We start from the raw sequence: 23,002 nt of genomic DNA, 5'->3' as shown, positions 1-23,002 counted from the left end.
GGTTTTCTCTCTTTCTCTCTTCCTCTGCCCCTCTCCCCTGCTTGCGCCACTTTCTCTCTCTAAAAACAAATGGGTGCCCGGGTGGCTCATTCAGTTCAGCCACTGACTTTTGATTTTGGCTTAGGTCCAGATCTCACGGTTTGTGGGTTCAAGCCCTGCATCGAGCTCTGCGCTGTCACAGTGCTGCTTAGGATTCTCTTCTCTTCTCTCTCTCTCTCTCTCTCTCTCTCTCTCTCTCTCTCTCTCTCTCTCTCTCTTCCCCTCTGTCTTCTCTCTCTGTCCCTCCCGTGTGCTCTCTCAAAAAAAAAAAAAAAAACTTAAAAAAATTTAAAAACAAAAAACAACAAAAAAAGTAACTTAAAATCTAACTTAAATAGAAAGCATTTTGCCTTTAGCATTTACCTTGAAGCATCTCAAAATCAAAACATTTTTTTCTTTACTTAGGCTTGTAGTGATTACAGGAAAGTTTAAAAAGAAGTGGATTGAATTAAAAACCCAAGAAGCAAACATTTTAGGAATTATTAAAGAAACTCATTAACCTTTCTTCTTTCATCTAACCTTAATATTTCATCTGGGTATCTTTTCTATTCTGGAAATATTTTCATTTTAGTGCTTTAAAAAAGACTATTGTAAAATCAGTTAGAATGCATAATGAGGGGTACCTGGGTGGCTTGGACAGTTAAGTGTCTACCTTCAGCTCAGATCACGATCTCATGGTTCATGAGTTTGAGCCCCACATTGGGCTCTGTGCTGACGGTGCAGAGCCTGCTTGGGATTCTCTCTCTCCCCTCTCTGTCTCTGTCCCTCCTCTGCTTGTGCTCTCTCTCTCAAAATAAATAAACTTAAAAAAATATTTTTTAATGCATAATGATATGAAAGGTTTGTTTGGTTATTCTTGGTGTTTGCTGTCCCTTAGTAGATTTAGGTTTGTAAGGTGTAAGAACAGTATAGGGGTTTATGAGGATAAGAACATTTGAAAAGAATGTGCTGTGGTAATAATCCAGATGCTAAAGCTCTCTCTAAGCATGATAACTATATATAATATTGTTTCCCCACACTTGTTCCTTGTTAATTAAAGATATAAATACATATACATAGCATTTATATATAAAATCATTAACATTAACCAACTATGAATTACGAACATTCACATAACATTGAAAAGAATGGTATTTTTGAGCAACATTTAAAAATGTGGTGTCTAAACTATAGTCACATCTACCACCTTCTTTCTAACAATAACACTGATAGAACAAATATTTTTTGAGCCCCCTTTATATTCAGACACTGTGGTAGGTGCTGGGACTATAGCAACATGTGGGTCCAAGTCTGCATGTTGTGAATAAGTAATAACTGTTCATTTTGTTCCTTTTTAAATAATATTATGAATTCGGTATAATTATACAGTTTACAGAAAATTTTGGAAAATAAAGGAAAAAAAAATCTCCTATGATTTTATCACCCTAACAACACAAGTTTTTAGAATCCCTTCCAGTCTTTCTTCATATATGTAGTTTATTTCCAATTTTGTTACATTTCCTTTTTTCAGTTAATATTCTCTTTGTGAAATATACAAATGATCTTTTGTGGGTATAAAGGACAGTTCAAAGGACAATAGTGCAATGAATACGTATGTACTCACGTCTCAGATAACAGGTTGTGGAATGGCCAAAACTTGGAAGCTCTCGGAGGTCCCTTCCTAATTGTAGTCCCCTACTGTTTCCTAGATGTAGCCACTTACTTGACTTTCATATTAATCATCTCCCTATTTTTTTTTTTATAGTTTTACCACCTGTAAAAGTATCCCATAACAATGTTATTTAATTTAGGAAAAAATGAATAGCCAGCACAAGCTTAGCTATATGAGGGCTCTTTCCCATTCATAGGAGAGGGCTCCCAGGAGAGGATAAGGTAAACAGAGTCCCTGGCTTCAGCTTCTTATAAATTATTGAGAAATTTTAGAAGATTTGAGAAGAAATGAGAAGGCAAAGTTCTGAGTAAGTCCTGTGAAATATATGGCTCACAGAGTTAAAGCATTTGGTATGAGCCAGATACTGGACATTCAGCAGAAATGTGGGCAGAGGGAAGAATCTGCTCAGTGTTTTCCACTGCTAAGCAAGGGTCATCCACTGTGACCCACCTCCAACTCTCAGAGGTAGATTGTAGCCAGAACATGTCTTTGGGTGAAATGAATATCTTCAGCCAATCCAGATAGGAGGGCATGAAAAGGAGAGTTGGTACTTCAGCAGATGCCCACCGCAAGCCAAATACAGATGCAGATGGGACCAGTTTCCCTAGAGCATTCATTCTGTCCTCAGGTTTCAAAAGTTGGTGACAGTGGCAGCATGGAGCGCATGGATAACAGTCTTCCATATGTCTGTCTCTTGAATCACACCACTCTGATGTGGACCAGTTTCCCTGTGTCTGCTGTACAGCTTTCTTCCTGGGATGTCCTTTCATTGTCCTCCTGTGCTAGGTCTATTTCCTGTATTCCTTCTTGTTTGGTTGCCTCTCATTTTAGCGAAGCACATCTTCCTTTAACCTCAGAGAAAGGTCTGTGGGAGGCAAAGTGTGAAAATGTATGTTTGAAATGTCTTTATTTTGCCCTCATATTTGATTGCGAGTTTGTATAGAATTTCTAACTTGCAACTAATTTTCCTTTAGAATATTGCCTCCTTGCTACAGGATTCTGGTAAAAAGACTGAAGTCATTCCAGTTTGTCATCTTATGTAACTTGTTTTGTTTGTTTTTCTATCTGAAATTTAGAATCTTTCCCTTGTCCCTAGAAGTCTGAAATTTCACAGTGACATGTCTTGATATAGGAGTCTTTTTATCCATCATCTCTGGGCATTTGGTGAGCCTTTGCAGTATGACAACTCATATATTTCAGTTCTCTAAAATTTCCTTGAATTTTTTCAGTGATGACTTTGTCTTCTCCGTTCCTGTTCTCTCTGAAATCTTTTTTTTTTTTTTAAATGTTTATTCATCTTAGAGACAGAGCGTGAGTGGGGGAGGATCAGAGAGAGAGGAAGACACAGAATCCAAAGCAGGCTCCAGGCTCTGAGCTGTTACCACAGAGCCCGATGCAGGGCTTGAATTCGTGAGCCGTGAGATCATGACCTGAGCCGAAGTCAGATGCTTAACCTTAAGACCGAGCCACTCAGGCGCCCTTGAAACTTCTCTTGATTTTTAATTTTTGTTACCATGTTTTAAAATTTTTGAATTTTGTTTTTCAAAAAGCATCCTTATTTCATGTATCTGATATCTTTTCAAGTCTCTGACGATATTAATCATTATTTTTAAGGTTTCCCCCTCTCCCTTCAGAGAGGTTTCTGTTTCTTCCAAGTCTGTTTCTTTATCTTGGTCTTTGTATTCTTAGTTAGAGACTTTCTCAGAGATCTGGAATTTCTTGGATTTCTGTTCATGATTAAGTGTAGGGAAGCTAAAAACCTGATTTTAAGTTTCGAATGTATAGGTGGAGCCTATGCTTTTCAGCGTCAAGTAATCTGGATTTGCTGGGGAACCTAGTGTTAGCATCATTAGATTTTTCCCTCTAGGGTTAGTGAAAGCATTCTTCTGATCTCCTGGTTGGTGGGCAGAGCAACTAGGAGTGTGGAGGAGAAGAGGACTAGGTGGGAGAGGATCTCAGCATCTAACATTTAATTCATATAGGGTTCCTTCCTACCCCTTTTATCAGTATGGTATCCGTTCTCTTGGAAGCCCCTGGTGTTCCCCAAACTAGAGAATAAGCCACCTTGTTTCATTCTGGAGAGACTAAACTTCCAGACCTTGGCTGAGGTGCAGGAAGAACAGTTAACAACACTGTAGAATTGGGGAGGGGATTTAAGGATCCAGTTGTTTTGCACATAGATTTCACTCAGTCATCATTATTTTAGCATTCCTGTTAACCCTCGGATCCAGAGGTACCTGATGCTGTCAGTTCCAGTTCTTGAACCCTCTCCGGAATCTATAAACCCCTAGCTTTCTAGTTAACAACTCCCAAAATGTTGTTGCTCTTTTCTGCTTTCCTGGTGTCTGGGTTTGTCTTTATATGAAAATATTTAATATAATTTTAATGGATTTCAGTAGAAAGTGTCGTTAAGATGTATATATTCAGTCCACCGTGAAATGAACCTGAAACATTGGTATCTTTTGTATTCCTGTATCGTCTTCATAACCATCTTTTTAAATGATACAGTAGTTCATCAGGTGGAAGTTCTGTATTCAAGTTCTCTAAACCACTGTTAAAAGCATAGTTTTTAATTTTGTTTTTGCATTTCTTTTTCTTGATTCATATTGTTTCCTAAGGCTAAATTTCTAGAAGAATACTTACTAGGCTAAATGGATACAAACATCTTTGGGCTCTTGAAAAATATTGCAGCATTGCTTTTTCAGTTTGTTGAACCAGTTTGTCGTGCCTCTCCAATTCTGCTCTAAAGAAAACTTGTCTTTCTTACAGTTACCTGGCTTTAGGTGTCACCAGTTCCCTCCTTTTTTTTTTTTTTGTGGGTTTTTGTGGGTTTTTTGGTGAAAAAATTTAGATTTAGATTTAGCCACCTGGATTCAGTTTAGGTGATCCCAGTTTTGTTGGCAACATCCATAGTCAGGAGCCAGTTGAACATATGCCTTCTTATCTCCCTAGGACCTGATCAAAACATTGACCTTGACCTCCTCAGTGTCATAGAGCTTCCTCATAGCCTTTTGATCGGGTGCTTGTTGGCCTTGACATCCACAGTGAACAAGTGTGTCGTTGTCTTCTATTTTATTCGTGGCTGACTGGGTAGTTAGGGGGAACTTGTTGATGGCATACTGGTCAAGCTTGTGTCTCCTGGGGGCACTCTTTTGAAGGTATTTGTGCTGCCTTCAGAGATATAGTGTCTTGGTCCGTTGGAAGGTAGGTGACATGCAGATCTTTTTTGTTTGTGACTGTGAACACCTTTCAGCACTGCTTTCTTGACCTTCAGAGCCTTTGCTTTGGCCCCTGCTTTGGGAAGTACAGAGCCTTCCTTCTTTACCTTTGGGAGGTACAGAGCCTTCCTTCTTTACCTTTGACACCATCTTTGTAAAAGGCAAAAGTTCCCTTCTTGGGGGATGCCTGGCTGGCTCAGTTGGTAGAGCTATGGGACTCTTGATCTCCAGGTTGTGAGTTCAAGCCCCATATTGGGTGTGAAGCCTACTTAAAAACAAAACGAAACAAAACAAACAACAACAACAAAGCAAGTTCCCTTCTTAAAATTAAGTGTAAGTTAGAATTTTTGCTTGGGTCAGTGATCTCGAGTCTGTGTATTTTCAGGGAATGGCATTTATTGCCTCTTCTCATATCTCATATCTTGTTCAGTCAGCCACAATTTATTTTGAAAGCAGAAAAGGAAAAAAAAAAAAAAAAGCATGGGTAGCATTTACTTTGAGTTTTACCACCATTTCCCTGATGATACTTTTATCCAGTCTAGGAGTTTGAGGATTTTTTTAAAAATTTCTTCTACCTGACCTTCTTGGTGTTTAATCTTAACTTGACTTTCATTTCCTTTTAAGTGTGCTTATTTTTTATAAATTTTTTTTTTCAACGTTTATTTATTTTTGGGACAGAGAGAGACAGAGCATGAACGGGGGAGGGGCAGAGAGAGAGGGAGACACAGAGTCGGAAACAGGCTCCAGGCTCTGAGCCATCAGCCCAGAGTCTGACGCGGGGCTCGAGCTCACGGACCGCGAGATCGTGACCTGGCTGAAGTCGGACGCTTAACCGACTGCGCCACCCAGGCGCCCCTTTTTATAAATTTTTTTAAGATTTTATTTTTTTAACTAATCTCTTCACCCAACATGGGGTTCGAACTCACAGCCCCACGATCAAGAGTCTCACGCTCTTCAGACTGAGCCAGCCAGGTGCCCCAAGCATCCTTATTTTTTAATGAGAGCAAATATTTTTGTGACTTTGTTTTTAATGCTCATCTAGAATAAACTGTTTTCAGAAAGGTAAGAATAGTTATCTACAGATATGCGCATGGATTAAAATTTCCCACTTTGGTTGATAATTTTGTTGTTGTTATTTTAGGTGGTGCTTCCTACATTTATCCTAGAGAAGCGTTCCTTGCTGGAAATGTATGCAGACTTTATGTCTCATCCAGACCTATTCATAGCCATTACTAATGGAGCCACAGCTGAGGATAGAATGATTCGTTTTGTTGAGTACTACCTTACCTCATTTCATGAAGGCCGGAAAGGAGCCATTGCTAAGAAACCGTACAATCCTATCATTGGAGAAACATTTCACTGTTCCTGGAGGATGCCAAAAAGCGAGGTTGCATCCACTGTTATCAGCAGCTCTTCTACCCAGGCAGTCACAAATCATGCTCCTCTATCAGAGGAGGCTTTGAGCCAGGCGGGACCAGACTGTTACACAGTCAGATTTGTTGCTGAGCAGGTTTCCCATCATCCTCCAGTCTCAGGATTTTATGCAGAATGTGCAGAGAGGAAGATGTGTGTAAATGCACATGTCTGGACTAAGAGCAAATTCTTAGGCATGTCGATAGGCGTAACAATGGTTGGAGAAGGTAAGTAGGAAAACTATCCTCCAATTTTTAATATCTAACTATAATCTTAAATTTGGGGAAGCTTAGATAAATATTACAATTCTGAAATGTCATGTGTACTACTTCTAATTTTTAGTTGTTCCAGAATGGTGGGGGAGGGGAGGCTCATATTTATGGACAAATATAAATTATCTTTTTAAAAATTTTCCCTGGTTTTAAATATAAAATATTCTTATTGTAGAATATATGGGAAACTGAGAAAAATATCAAGGAGAAAATAAAGTTTCTCTAAACCCTCCATCCAGAGAGGGATATATTTAGCTAGCATTTTGCATTTTTTTAATTGTGTACATGTTCATACTTTTATTTCTCTTTTGTAAAATTGGGATTTGTTCTGTCTGTAGTTTTCTGTCCTGCTTTTTTGTACTAAACAATCATTTTCCCATGTCATTGATAATCTTTCAAACATGTTTAATGACTATAATATCCTATGAAATGAGATATTTACCATCTTATATTTAACCATTTCCTTTATTTGGGCATTGAAGATATTTCTGTGTTTCCATTATTATAAAAAGCACTAAAGAAATATATTATAGATAAATCTTTATCTACATCTTTTATATTTCCTAAGGAGGTATGCATAAGATATTTTAAAATACATTGCCAGACTTTAATTCCACTTCAGCAAAGGTTATGAAAAAATAATTTAAGGTAATACCCCAAAACCAACAACATCACAAAGGCTCCACAGAAATCATTGCAGAGTTCATGAAACTATAATGGCAGAAAAAACCCTACCATTTTAACGTTAAAGGAAAACTGTTGTTTCCTGAATAATTTGTTCAGGACGTAAACTTGCAATGTAAGCATGGTATAATTAAGCCTGTGATGCTAACATTTTGAGACTTTGTCACTGCAGCTGTGAAGAAAATACTTTATCCCCCTTTTCAGTTTTCCCCATTTTTAAAATCTTTTGTGATGTGAGTCTTACCAATTTCCAAATGTTTTAAGTTAATCAAAACTTTTATAACATTAGAAAATACTCATGTTTTATTAATTAAAATGTTTGCCACCTTCAGTTATAAACTTTGTCACATTTGTTCTCAGATCTTCATGAATCAATTTATTTTATAGATGAAAAAAGTCTAGAGGTGATGATACATATTCAAGGTCATAAAAGTTAAGGCCTAGCCAGGTTTAGAACGTCATCCTTTAACATTCTCTCTGAAAGGACAGTTAGTTCTTACCAGTTCATTTGGCAGAAAGAATCTGGTAATGGTGGCCTCTCCAAGAAAGGAAATACTTCAGGAAATTAGGAAAAGCATTAATATCTTAACCTTGCACTAATCATGAAGGTAGTACAAAACAGGTAATTTTTATTATTTAAGTGCTGATTATATATTTATGGATTACCTTTTAGAAATTAAATTTCTATCAGTAACCTCAATAGAAAGTAAGTGAAATCAGGGAATGGGACACAACAATTTATTTTGCTCCTATTATGGACCATGTTTTATATTTATTTGTTGGGGGAAATTCCATTTAATGATTAAATAAGTGAGGTTTTAGAATTCTATTAACTAGTTTATTGTCATATACATTCAAAACTGTATATTGCTTCAGATTTTAAATTCTACAGTGTGTGATACTAATGCTAAATATATCCTTGGGAATCAGATCATAAACCCAGGTTATATGATGACATATTTTTAGAAAAGTAATAACATCTTTTCCATCTTAAAATGAATCAGCAGTTATTATTAAACACTTACGTATATTCAAGGATATTGTCTATATGTCTTCTGACAGCTCCCATTATATATGTAATGTATTACATCCAGAACCATGCCACAGCCAGAACCAAGCCATAAATGGCTTGATAATTCTTGATTTATTGTTGCCCTTTGTGAAGACTATAAAGGTAATACAAGAAAATAGTGCATATTACTTTATGTAAAGTAAACTGCTTTAGAATCTCAACTTGTCTCTTTGCTTATCCTAAAAATTAACTATATTAGAATATTTATAACTCTTGCCCTTATTTGTGAACATTAAAAACAGAGTACTTAATGAGCTTTCATTAAGAGAGATGCCATTAGGGGTGCCTGGGTGTCTCAGTTGGCTAAGCATCTGACTCTTGATTTCAGCTCAGGTCATGATCTCATGGTTCGTGAGTTCGAGCCCTACATCAGAAGCCCTTGGGATTCTGAACTCTCTCCTTCTCTTCTTCTCTCTCAAAGTAAATAAATAAACTTAGAAAGAGAGATACCATTAGAGTTCAGACTAGTAGTACATGTTCAGTTAAGTATTTATTCTAGTGGTGACCCAGGTAAGGAGCTTGGGTTAGTAATGTAGCTCAGATATCCTTAGTGTCCCTTAATTATCTAGTATAAATTGATTATTAATTAATGTAATTTCTCTTCTTATTATATGTATGTTTTTAATTTTTTTTTTTAATGTTTATTTTTGAGAGAGAGAGAGAGAGAGACAAAGTGCAAGCAGGAGAGGGGCAGAGAGAGAGAGGGAGACACAGAATCTGAAGCAGGCTCCAGGCTCTGAGCTGTCAGCAGAAAGCCCAATATGGGGCTCAAACCCACAAACTGCGAGATCATGACCTGAGTCAAAGTTGGACACTTAACCGACTGAGCCACCCAGGCTCCCCTCTCTTAAATTTTTTTTTTAAAAAATCATCCTTAGTATGGCATTACTTAATATAAAACTAGCCCCATTAGAATAATATTTGTTTGAAAACTGTCACTTCTATATCTTATAGCCTAATACTTCAGAATTTGGCAGACAGAGTTATTATTATGACCATATTTTTATGATAGAATTAGTTTTTTTCTTCCTAATATACATAGAATGAAGAATGCTTTTTTTCCCATTAAACTGTCTGAGGCTTAAGTTCTATAACTACAGCATTAGACATTTATGTATTACTAAACTGAAAAAGTTGTTAGTGCTAATGATCAGACCATAACATGATGCAGTATTAACATGTTCTGAAAATCTGACCTAAGAGTCTATTAGAGGGAAATCTTGATCTATTTCCACTGTAACATTTTCTGGTTCCGTGAACACCAAAGAGATAGCAAAGTTATAATAAAAGTAACCTTGATTCACTATTACCAGGAATGTTATCAAATACAATTTTAAGTGAAGTTAGTTTAATCCAAGGTTGAATGAAAATTAACCAAAATAATGTTCATTTACTAGGTTTGAAAAAATAATAATATGGGTATTTTATAACTTTTTTTTTTGTTTTTTAAAGATGTTAACCACCTTCATGTTTTCACCTTCAGGTATTCTCAGTCTATTGGAGCATGGAGAAGAGTATACATTTTCTCTACCTTGTGCATATGCCCGATCAATTTTAACTGTTCCTTGGGTAGAACTTGGTGGCAAAGTCAGTGTCAACTGTGCAAAAACTGGGTATTCAGCCAGCATCACTTTTCATACTAAGCCGTTTTATGGTGGCAAACTGCACCGGTAAGAACATTTTAATGATCCCTGGCTCTTACTCAATGAGTTTGAACTTGTATTATAACTCCTTATTCTTTTTCTGTTTTGTTTTATGTTAATGGAGTTAGAGTTTTATTTGTGTTTATTTTTTCAAGGCATTCTGGACATCCTGATCTAGTTTTAAAAATAGTGACAGATCTATCTACTTTTTAAAAAATTTTTTTAAAAGTTTGTTTCTTTTGGAGAGAGAGGGACAGAGCGTGAGCAGGGAAGGAGCAGAGAGAGAGAGGGAGAGGGAGACAGAGCCTGACACGGGGCTCGAACTCACGAACTGTGAGCCGATCTATCCACTCTTATAAAAATTTCCTGGTTAAGTAGCTAAGGAGAAGTAGAATAGAATTACTAACAAATGAACTTGCAGTCTGTGGCCCAATTTCTGCCTTTAAGGAGGTTCAGACTAGACCCAGGCCTCAGTGAAGGCAGTTATTGGTACAAATTAGCATGAAAATGTATCTAATCATACGAAATAGTTCAAGAAGCACAACGATGGAAGCCTGTGTTTTTAGGTACTAATACTGTGAATGGTGGCTTTGTTCTACTTCCATCTAGGAAATGGCCAGTTCTTATATTCCCTTCTGGCCTTCTCTCAGTCTCTTCAGCACTGGTCCAGATCATCCAAATCACACGAAGACAAGTTATCTAATAGAATCTTCAAAAGGGATACTGTCTCCCATGTGGGTGATGGGTATTGAGGAGGGCACCTTTTGGGATGAGCACTGGGTGTTGTATGGAAACCAATTTGACAATAAATTTGAAAATATATTGAAATATATTGAAAATATATTGAACAAAAAGAGAAAAAACAAAAGGATACTGTCTCTTTTCCTTAAGCCCTTGATATTTATTTTTTTAATGTTTATTTATTTTTGAAGGAAAGACAGAGCATGAGTGAGGTAAGAGCAGAGAGAGAGGGAGATACAGAATGCGAAGCGAGCTCCAGGCTCTGAGCTGTCAGCACAGAGCCTGACAGGAAGCTCGAACTCACAAGCCTTGAGATTGGACACTTAACCGACTGAGCCACCGAGGCACCCCCCTTGGTATCTATTCTAACTGTCCCTAAAGTAGGGTTAGTTTTCTCTGTCTATAAACTCTTTATCGAAAAATACATACCTTGTTGATGATTTTCACAAAGTGAAAATTTGAGCATTTTGATCTAGACATGGAACATTACCAGCATCCTAGAGATCCTCCTCATGCCCTCTTACAGTTACACACACACACACACACACACACACACACCCCACTTATACCCCTTCTTCCTAGGGTAGCCACTTTCCTGACTTCTAATACCATTGATTAGTCTTGACTGTTTTTGAAATCTATATAATAATGAAATCATACACTGTGTGTTCTTTCATATTTGACTTTTTGCTGAACATTATGCTTTTGAGATTCATCCATATGTAGCATAGTTCATTCTCCTCACTGAGGATTGTATTACATTGCATGACTGTCACAATTCACTTATTCATTCTAATGTTGATGGGCATTTGAGTAGTTTGCAATTTGGGGCCATTATAAATGGTACTACTAGAACATTGTGTAGTGAATATATGTATGAATTTCTGTTGGATAGATACCCAAAGGAGAATTGCTGAGTCATAGGGGATGGAAGTTGAACTTGAGTAGGTGCTGCCAAACAGTTTTCTTAAGTGATTATTACCAAAGCACACTCCCTGCAGCCATGTTTGAGACTTTCAATTGCATATAGCAATTTTACTTTTTCATTCTTAGACAACTGGTACTTAACAATTTTAGAAGTGGAAAGAAAGATTGATCGGCCCCCAGACATTGATTGAATGGCCCTTTATAAATGTTTCAAACACTAAATATTTCAAAACACTAAAGCAGAGAATTAAAACACACACACACACACACACACACACACACACACACACACACACACATTACCCAAACATAACCACTAGACATTGTCAGAATGGTCACCTCTTATCCTTAGAGAAGGTAGTAATATGGTTAATACTTTGCTCTATGCACTTAACTTCTCTCATCATAGTAATCACAGGATTCGAACCTTACAACCAGCAAGGGCTTTAGAAGTCACTAGACCAACATTTATTACGTGCATATATCCCTTTGCAACATGCCTGATAACTGATTTGTTCAGTCTGTGTTGAAACATCGTTAGTACAGAACTCACAGTGCATGAGGCAAGCAGTCCCTTCGGACTCCTCTTATTTCTATGAAGTTAGAGCTGAAATGGATATCCCTATAACATTCTTGCCTTGGTGAAAGTATTCCTCAGTGTATATGCTTGAGTAGAATGCTTAGGGGAAAACAACTACAGTGATAAATCTTCCAAAGCCAGCACTGTTTATTGTCAGTGACACTGATACATTTCTTAGTGGCATGTCATTTTTTTTCATAAGTATTATTTTCTGGACAAGGAGACATGGAGCAATTTTAATTGTCTTTTTTGCAAACTATTTTTGGTCTCTGAAACTTCATTCTGAGAGTTTATGTGTATGTGCATATATGTGTGCATGTGCATATATGTGCATGTATACCTGTATGTGTGTTATTTGAAATCCTACAGGACTCATACTACCTGTAAAAACATTAAAAAAATTTTTTTAATGTTTATTTTTGAGAGAGAGAGAGACAGAGCACAAGCAGAGGAGGGGCAAAGAGAGAGAGAGACACACAGAATCTGAAGCAGGCTCCAGGCTCTGAGCTCTCAGCACAGAGCCCAATGTGGGGCTTGAACTCATGGACTGCAAGATCATGACCTGAGCCGAAGTCAGATGCTTAACCAACTGAGCCACCCAGGTGCCCCTAAAAACATTAAAAAAAAAAAAAAAAGTTATTTATACACAAATTTATTTTCTTGATTGGTTGGTCTAATTTCCCCAACATGGCTGTAAGCTTTTTGACAGAACTATACTGTTTTGGGCCTTCCATTGCATCTGTACAGTGCTGTGTACATAGTAAGTGATCTGTAAATATTCGTGCAATTTTATTTGGAAATATGATTGAGCATGAGTTTCTCTCTTCTTGGAGATAGAATCTAGTTCACTCTGTCAAATCATACCTATTCCCTATCCTTTAATACATTACTGGTTAACTTTTTAGATAGGAACTCTTAGGTCTGAGTTTTTTAGAGCTTCACTCAGTTGATATCCCCTTTCTTCCTCTAGGACAGCCCAGCAGAGTTTGAAAATAGCTCTTGCAGGCTGTCTTCATTTTTCTCTTCTTTGAGTTTAACATCTTTATTTAACAATCATTTTCAATGACATGAAAAACTAAGAAAGTAGTTTTGGTGTTAGTATATTCTACTCAATGCCAGATAGTTGATAGTAACTGAAATGAAAATACTAGAGACCCAGGTAGGAGTAAATCAGTAGATATTTTAACATTAGTACCAGATGCTAGGGCAGTGGGGATCAGTCTCTCAGGAGATACTGAGGCTTATAAACACCAACATACACAGAAAGTTGTATTGGAATTTGGATCTAAACTATAAAATCGAACCCAGGTCATAATTTTTTTTACTTTCAATTAAGTATGTTTATATTCCTGTTCAATCCTTGCCTTTTGAATATATCTTTTAACTTTGATATAAGAATACAGTATATTATTTTGTTGGCAAATCTGATCCTTATTTCGAAGGCAGTGGGGGAGTCAATTAAAATTTTAAGCATGGAAGTAGTAAATAAGCATGTTATTTAATTATTTTTATCTTTTATTTTGAAATCATTTCAAACCTACAGAAGAGTTGTACAAACTCTCATATATCCTTGGCCTAGTTGCTAGCATTTTGCCTCATTAGCTTTATCAAAGTCTTTTTCTCTATATATATATACTTCTTCTTCTTATTCCTGAAACATTTGAGAGTTAAACATCTGTGTTAAAGGTATGTTAGTCTGAATTTCCTAAGAACAAGGAAATTCTCTCCTACACTCACAGAACAGTTGTCAAATTCAAGAAATACAATACTATTATCTGATATATAGTCCGTGTTAAATTTTGTTAATTTTCCAAATAATCAGCAATATTTTTTCTCCTGAAAAATCTTGCATTCATGTCAATGTTACATCCCTTTAGTCTTCTGGAATATTTCCTTAGCTTTTCTTTGTCTCTTACGACATTTTTTGTAGACTACAGGGCAATTTTATAGAATGCCTGATGATTTGTTTTTGTTTTGTTTGTTTTAGGTTCAGGTTACATATTTTTGATGAGAATACATAATAAGTAATTTTGTTTCTGGAAGTGATATATTTTAAGTATTTATTTTTTAAAACACCTGTCTGGTGGCAGATGAAGAATGAACTGGAGGGTAAAGGGAGTGAAGAGAGAGTAGAAGAAAGGAGGCGAGACAGACATGCAGAGGTGACCCTTCAAGGAGTAACTAACAGGATATAGAGGATCAGGGGCAACTAAGATAGCTTTGGATGGCATCCTAGTTATTTACTACCAGTTAATAAACTTCTCTAAAACTTAAGTGCTTAAAACAGCAATTTATTATCTTTCACAGTTCTGTGGACTGACTAGGTTCAGCTGGGTGATTCTCTCATTGTGTTTTTCATGTTGTTACAGTTGGATATTGGTTGAGGCTTCAGCCATCTAAGGGCTTGACCCAGCTAGATATCCAAGGTAGCTCACTAACGTGGGAGGCAGTAGATCTGGCTGTTGACCAGGATCACAGCTGGGGCTGTCATTCAGAGGACCCTCATGTGGCCTTTCTGCGTGACTGGGGCTTCTTCCACCTTGGCAGCTGGATTCCTAGAGGAATCCAGCTCTTCCTAGAGGAAGCATCTAATAGCATTTTAAAAGACTTACTGGCTTTTGATACCTGATTTTCATATTTTGACTTCTTGAAGACCCCTAAAAATTTCAAATAGATATCCTCATTTTTGTTAATGGTCAGTCATCATATTTACTCTTTTGTTTCTTTCAATCTCTTACTTAAATTGGCTTCTTTTCCCCCTTCATATTCTTTACCTATCTACAATGCTACATTCATTTGATTTTTCTGTCACTTGGAAGTACTACCCTTTTCCCTAGCAGTCTCTTTCTCTCCTTTGCATGCATGTATACATTCTGTCCATAATTCTTGAGGGATACTTTTAGCTGACTCTGAAGTTTCCTAATTTTTTCCATTCTGATCTCTCTCAAGACTGGTGGTTTCACCTAATTTCTCATTTAAAAGATTCCTATCAGAAACAAGTCTCTCTACTGTTGATACAATATTATAATGAAGGCTTTCTTTCATGCCTTCCTCCTTAGACAGCCTAGTTTTTTACTGCTATCTGCTATCAGAGCAGACACATTATCTGCTGTCTGCATTTGATATAAATATATTATCTTCCACTTGTCTTCCCTTACTCCCTCATTTTCCACAACTCTCTCCAATGCAGCCAAGTGAGCCTACTTAACTATTCCTCAGGCCCATGTCCTCTCCTAATCAGATTTTCCACACTCACTTTAAGATGATGATGATCATATAAATCATCCTAAAGCGAAGTCAGAATTATCAATATAGATAAATAGACATAGCATTCTATCTATCTATCTATCTAGTGGTATGATATTAAGATGACATGAACTATCTAAGTGACATACTTTTCTGCATGCAGGAGATACAGAATAGAAAGAAAGACCACCTCTGCCTTCAAGAAGCTTTCAGTGTAGTATTAGAATCCAGCACCCTATCTTTGGAAACCATTTGTAAAGCTTTTAGGGAAAATATCATATATAATAGACAGTTAAAAACAGTCTATTATTATAATAATCATAGCATTGGAAAGGAGATTAGATAATTACTATACCTGAAACTAAAAAATTTTTTATAGTTTACTTATTTATTTTGAGGAAGAGAGAGAATCCCAGGTAGGCCCTGTGCTGACAGCATGGATGTGGGGCTCAATCCCATGAACCATGAGATCACGACCAGAGGCGAAATCAAGACTCAGATGCTTAACTGACTGAGCCACCCAGGCACCCCTGAAAATAAAATTTGATTCTGACTCATGTTGAAGTAAAAAAAGAAACATGATATTCGACATATATCTCATTGTCTGATAAAGGAAGCCTATCACTTTTTCGAGAAAAGACAAACTATTTTCCTGGTATTAAATTTTAAAGGGATGTGTTGCAGGTATCCTTATATAGTGGCATTTAGAAACATAATAGTGTCTTCTTCAGTAGTTCTGCATAAAATGTAATTATCCTTCATGTAAGCATTTCAGATATATATCAATAAAACCCAAAGCTAAAGTCAACTTTCAATCAATAAAAACTTTTTTTTTATTTTTTAAGATTTTGTTTGTTTGTTTTTAAGTAATCTTTGTATCCAATATGGGGCTCAAATTCACAATCCTGAGATCAAGAGTCGCATGCTCCACCAACTGAGCTAGCCTGGCACCCCCAGTCAATAAAAACTTTGCATATGAAGCCAAGTTAATATATTCAATGATTTTCTGGTATTCAAGTAGCTGTAGAGCTAGCGTCTAGACCACATAAAAGGCTAACTTGATATCACGTTTTTAGAAAGTGAGAGAACAAATGCCTTATCAGTTATCAATCATCCTCACTTTAGAGATGAATAGGATAATAACTTAAGATGTAGCTTTTTTGCTTAGTATCTTAAGGACCATATTCTATGTTATTGGTTGATACAAGATCTAGATCTACATGCTTTATATATTTAGACAGTCATTTACTTATTGCCTGTAATTGCTTTCATGCAACAGTGACAGAGTTAAGCAGTTGTGACAGAGACAGTCTGGCCTGCAAATCCTGATAATTTACTTCCCAGTCCTTTACAGAAGAATTTGCCAACCCTGCATTAGGCCGTTATGAAGAATGATAAGCAGAATGAGGCAAGGCCCTTCTTCCTCCTTGTGTTGCTTTTGCATATTTCTCATGCAAAGGAATGGAAACGGCCCACCTCTCGTATGTGTAATTCTTGTTCCCTGCCCCAGTTCTCTTCGTGCTGCTCTTACCATGTAGCTGCACTAAGTGACAACACCCCAGCATGAACAGGGACCTAGGGTTTGCTATTTGTTGAGTGGAAAGGCATGTGAGGGAGATCATGATAACTTGAGAGATTGTGCTATGGTAGTTAAAGATCAAGTGAGGACCAGATTATGGTCCCTTAATTCTCAGAACATAGTTCTGAGGGTGTTTGGGTGGTTTAGTCTGTTAATGATCTTGTGGTTTGTGAGTTCGGACCCCATGTTGGCCTCTGCACTGACAGTGACAGTGTTGGGAATGACAGCCTCTCTCCTTCCTCTCTGCCCCTCCCTCACTTGCTCTCCCGCCCCCTTCAAAATAAATAAATTAAAAAATATCTATCTATCTATCTACCTACCTACCTACCTACCTATCTATCTATGTATCTCATTCTGGGTATGTATGGATGGAAAAGAGAAGAGATAAGTGTTCTGTGTCATCTCCTCATATCCTATTTGGTTGGAAACAAATTTCCAAAGAAGGGAACAATGTTGGCAAGTGGGATCAGAGAGGAAACATGGACATCACAAGAAATATTCAGTCAGGCAAGAAGCCCTTAGCAGTAGAATTATTTAAATTTATATACGGTAAAACCTGGGATTGCGAGCAACTTGTTCTGTGAGTGTTCTGCAAGCGAGCAACCATTTCTTTCTTTTTTTTTTTTTTTAATTTTTTTTTCAACGTTTTTTATTTATTTTTGGGACAGAGAGAGACAGAGCATGAACAGGGGAGGGGCAGAGAGAGAGGGAGACACAGAATCGGAAACAGGCTCCAGGCTCCGAGCCATCAGCCCAGAGCCCGATGCGGGGCTCGAACTCCCGGACCGCGAGATCGTGACCTGGCTGAAGTCGGACGCTTAACCGACTGCGCCACCCAGGCGCCCCTCCATTTCTAATAAATTTTAACTTGATAAGTGAGTGATGTCTTGCAATACAAGTGGTATGTGATGCCGAATGTCACATGATCACAACCGAGCCAATGGTTCTTTCTTGCTTGCTGTGGAATTGTGGTGATCGTCTCCCATGTTCGGGTGCTCAGTCTCAAGCTGTAGTGTTTGGCAGAAATCAGTGATTTTCAGAATGTTGGAAGGTGTCCACAACTGGCATTAGTGTATTTTTTGTCACTTCAAACCACCTATGGACAGTCCTTTGCTTTTCCATACAAGAGTAAGCTTAGGAATGCTTTGCTTCATTCTAGGTCAGGCTACCTGCAGATATAGACCCTTTCTTCTGCTGCCTTATTGCCTGTTGGATTAAATACAATATATGGCAAGAGTTTATTAATACTATACTGTAGTCAACATCCATGCAAGCATATACAATGGCCCCGATGCAGAAAAAGATTCCATTGAGCCAATACATAACAGTGATTCCATTAGTGATAGTGGAAGTCATTAGTGATAGTGAAAGTCCTGCACAATAACCCTCCTCTCTCTTATCTCCCTCACACAAGCCATGAAGGTTTTTAAAGATAAGTACAGGTTAATGTGTTTATTTTTCTTTATATTTTGTATTTTCTTAATTATTTTGTATTCTATTACAGTATTGTAATCATTTTTGTATGAATATTTTTGGGTTGTGGAACAAATCATCTGAGTTTTCATTATTTCTTACGGGGAAATTTGCTTTGATATACAAGTGCTGTGGATTATAAGCATGTTTCCAGAACGAATTATGCTCGCAAGCCAAGGTTTTACTATACTTTGAAATGTAACTGAGTTCCCACCTCTATTGTAATCAGGCACACTTGTAGTCATGGTGTTCTTTGTATCTAGTGAGCTAGAGTTATGCCTAACTTTTGATTTTGGATATTTGGTTTGCTCTTGGTTTCCAAACCTCTCTTACCTTAATCTCCAAAATCTGGTTCATTGATCATTTGCTTTTTGGCCCCTATATCTCTGCCTTGAGTTCTGAGTTTGCAGACCTTTAATTAACTTAGCCTGTTTGAAAGCTATGGGCTCCCTAAATTCTGCTGTGTCTTTCTGGTTCTTAGGTTCTTGGCTTATACCTGACAACTGCTACTTAGGGTTCCTGTAGCCTGAACCTCTGGGCTTTGGTCCTGTGGATTGCTTTTGAATCCAGATAAACTACAATCACTGATGCACTGATTAGACCCTAACACTTGCCCACTGTTCTCTAAGTTCTGAACCTCTATCTTATCTGACCCTGTTGTTTCTTGTGTCCTACAGTGAACACAAAATATTTCATTAAAAATAATTAGACCTGTTTATTCCAATCTTCATTTGAACTGCATCCTGTCTGTTGATACACTGGCCAGATAACTCTTCATTAAACTTTCAACAGTAGTGTTTGAGTTCTCTCTGAGTTCTGTGTCAATGATGATAATTTTTGTATACTGGTACTCTTTTAATTTTTCTATTTTGGCAAGAGAATATTAAAATTTTTAATTTATTTTTTCTATTTTTCAACCTCTTATTGGTTTAGTTGGTTTCTATATTTAATTTAAAGTTAGCCTTATGTTATTTTATACAAAATCAACATACCCAGAAATTCAAATATAGGGACCTCAAACTTTTTTTTTTTTAATGTGTATTTATTTTTTTGAGAGAGGGAGGGAGACACAGAATCCCTCTCTCATGTTTTTGAGAGAGACAGACAGAGTGTGAGTGGGCAGTGAGAGAGAGAGACACACACACACAGAATCTGAAGCAGGCTCCAGGCTCTGAGCTGTCAGCACAGAGGCCGACACGGGGCTCGAACTCATGAGCCATGAGATCATGACCTGAGCCAAAGTCGGACGCTTAACCAACTGAGCCACCCAGGCGCCCCTAAACTTTTAAGTAAATAAGACTAGTAAATAGGACTAAAATTTAAGTAAACAAGACTAGTTTTTAAAAAACATTTCAATTGTAATGTTGTAACATCTTAAAACCATAATAAAAATGTTAATATTTTTCATATTTCTGTTTAGTTTTAATATTATAATAGTTTTGTTTGTAGCAAACATTTAAAGATCACACCTTGTGATCATTCATGGTAACTTAGTCTCTGGTTTGATTCCCAGTATTCTTTCTGAAGGTTAAAGTTGAGAGGCACCTGGGTGGCTCAGTTGGTTAAGCGTCGGACTCTTGGTATGGGCTCAGGTCATGATATTACATTTCTTGCTGACAGCATGGGAGCCTGCTTGCGATTCTCTCCCTCCCTCTCTCTCTGCCCTTCCCCCACTCACACTCTCTCTCAAAGTAAATAAACTTAGAAAAAAAGATTAAAGTTGGTATTATTTGCAAAAATTATCTAGTAAGCTCTCATGGGATTTAGAGTCTGACTTTGGCACTGACAAACTGAAGTGAGCTGTATACCCAATTTAAACAATTCAGAAGGTACGTTTATAGGTTTCAGAGTTCTAAGAACAAGCCCAGTTTCACTTATTAGAGCATATCTTTATTGTTTACCTGCTTCTAGGGTTACAGGTGAAGTAAAGCACAACATCACCAATACTGTGGTATGCAGAGTGCAAGGCGAATGGAATAGTGTTCTTGAGTTCACTTATAGCAATGGAGAGACAAAGTATGTGGATTTAACTAAGTTGGCAGTAACAAAGAAAAGAGTAAGACCTCTGGAGAAGCAAGATCCATTTGAATCCAGGTATGTTATCCTTACACCCATACAAGAAAGAGTCAGAAGCTATGGATCTTAATTGAAGCCTTTTCACTAATTTGTAACCTTAGGCAGGTCACTTCGCCAGTTTGCATTTGTAAGCTGGGCAAAAATATTACAATATTTAATAGTCAAAAGATTACTATTCTTATCATAAAAACGTTTACAAATTATTAACAAGAAAATAGGTACCCCATTAGAAAAATGGACAAAGGACATAAAGAGGCAGTTCACAAAAGGAGAAAAAAAATGCCCACTAAGAAAATGAAAAATAGTGGTTGCTTCTGGAGAGGAGTCCTGGGATGTAGGATAGGAAAGAGACTTAATCTTTCATAGAATCCCCTTTTGAACTATTTAAATTTTATATCCTGTGGAAGTATTGTTGTATCAATTTAAAAAAGAAAAAGTGAAATACAAGGAAGCATTAAACATCTTAAGTTCAGATCATGTAAGTAGAACTAAACTATTTATTACTATATAATAAAGGAATTAAATACCCATTAACCAAAGACTCAGATTGCATTTAGAAATAAAACAATAATGATTGGGGAAAATTTTTCTTTTGGAGTTTATCCTAAAGGAGAAGTTGTTTTTATTTTATTTTAATTCCAGTATAGTTAACATACATTGTGAAATTAGTTTTAGGTGTACAATATAGTGATTCAAAAGGAGAGGTTCTTAAGGTTTGGTCTACGGTCCTTGAGATTTTTTAACAAGGTTTATAAGTTCAATTTTATTGTCATAATAATGCCAAGATGCTATTTGCCCTTTCATTCTGTTGGCACTTGCACTGATGGTGCATCAGAAGTTGTGGGCAGCACTGCTGGGCCTTAGAGTAATCAAGGCAGTGGCACAAAACTGTACACAGTCATTGTGTTCTTCACTGCCCATGTACTTGCATTTTTTTTAAGATGCCAGGGTTTTTTTAAAAAAAAGTCCTTGTGGGGTGCCTGGGTGGCGCAGTCGGTTAAGCGTCCGACTTCAGCCAGGTCACGATCTCGCGGTCCGTGAGTTCAAGCCCCGCGTCAGGCTCTGGGCTGATGGCTCGGAGCCTGGAGCCTGCTTCAGATTCTGTGTCTCCCTCTCTCTCTGCCCCTCCCCTGTTCATGCTCTGTCTCTCTCTGTCCCAAAAATAAATAAAAACGTTGAAAAAAAAAAATTAAAAAAAAAATCCTTGAAAAAGCAGTATAGATTGTTAGTTTTATTAAATCTGTATCATTGAGGACCCATCTTTTTACTATTCTACATGACAGATTGGGAGTATGCATAAAGCACTGCTGGTAGATATTGAAGTACGGTAGTTATCTGGAGGAAAAGCACTTGTGCAGTTGTTTGAGTTATAAGCTGAACTAATTTCTGTTTTCGTAAAACACCATTTCTACTTAAATGAATGGCAAACCATGACTATTCTAATTTCAGTATTGGGCAGACATTTTTCTTATAAATAGATGATCTGAACATGGCACTTCAAGGAAAACAATTGGCAGTATTTTTGGCTAATAATAAAATTTAAATGGAAACAACGTATGGATTAAAGACCTAAATATGAGACCTGAAACCATAAAAGTCCTAGAAGAGAGCACAGGCAATAATCTCTCTGACATCATCCATAGCAACATTTTCATAGATATGTCTCCAGAGGCAAGGGAAATAAAAGCAAAAATAAACTATTGGGACTACATCCAAGTGAAAAGTTTCTGCACAGCAAAGGAAACAATCAACAAAAATGAAAGGCAGCCTACTGAATAGTAGAAGAAATTTGCAAATGACATATCCAATAAAGAGTTAGTATCTAAAATATATAAAGGACCGATACAACAAGTGTTGGCGAGGATGTGGAAAAAAAGGAACCATTGTACACGGTTGGTGGGAATGCAAACTGGTGCAGCCACTATGGAAAACAGTATGGAGTTTTCTCAAAAAATTAAAAATAGAACTACCCTATGATTCAGTAATTGCACTATGGGGTATTTACCCCCAAAATACAGAAACACTAATTCAAAGGGGTACATGCTTCCCTATGTTTATAGCAGTATTATTTACAATAGCCAAACTATGGAAGCAGCCCAAGTGTCCATCAATAGATGAATGGATAAAGAAGATTTGGTTATGTGTATGCAATGGAATATTATTCAGGCATAAAAAAGAATGAAATCTTACCATTTGCAATGACATGGATGGAACTGGACAGTATAATGCTAAGCAAAGTAAGTTAGTCAGAGAAAGACAAATACCATATGATTTCACTCATGTGTGGAATTTAAGAAACAAATGAGCAAAGGGAAAAAAAGACAAACCAAGAAACACTCTTAGCTATAGAGCACAAACTGATGGTTACCAGAAGGGAGGAAGGGGACA

The 23,002-nt window shown here is 37.0% G+C and overlaps 1 protein-coding gene across 4 annotated transcripts in view; it reads left to right on the top strand.

Moving 5' to 3' along the window:
- Positions 1 to 23,002, top strand: part of OSBPL11 (oxysterol binding protein like 11) — a 90,603-nt gene that overhangs the window by 51,159 nt on the left and 16,442 nt on the right. For 3 of the 4 annotated variants that reach the window (XM_003991726.6, XR_006585123.1, XR_006585122.1), the window contains exons 9-11: positions 6,050 to 6,548; positions 9,833 to 10,019; positions 20,450 to 20,632. In XM_003991726.6, the coding sequence (XP_003991775.1) occupies positions 6,050 to 6,548; positions 9,833 to 10,019; positions 20,450 to 20,632 (869 nt within the window). The remainder of the gene's footprint in view (positions 1 to 6,049; positions 6,549 to 9,832; positions 10,020 to 20,449; positions 20,633 to 23,002) is intronic. The other variant, XM_045037052.1, reaches the window with a different exon arrangement.

The sequence above is a fragment of the Felis catus genome, chromosome C2 (assembly GCF_018350175.1).
Source record: "Felis catus isolate Fca126 chromosome C2, F.catus_Fca126_mat1.0, whole genome shotgun sequence".
Taxonomy (NCBI): domain Eukaryota; kingdom Metazoa; phylum Chordata; class Mammalia; order Carnivora; family Felidae; genus Felis; species Felis catus.
The sequence above is the reverse complement of the archived record's forward strand: the minus strand, read 5'-3'. Positions and strand labels throughout refer to the sequence as shown.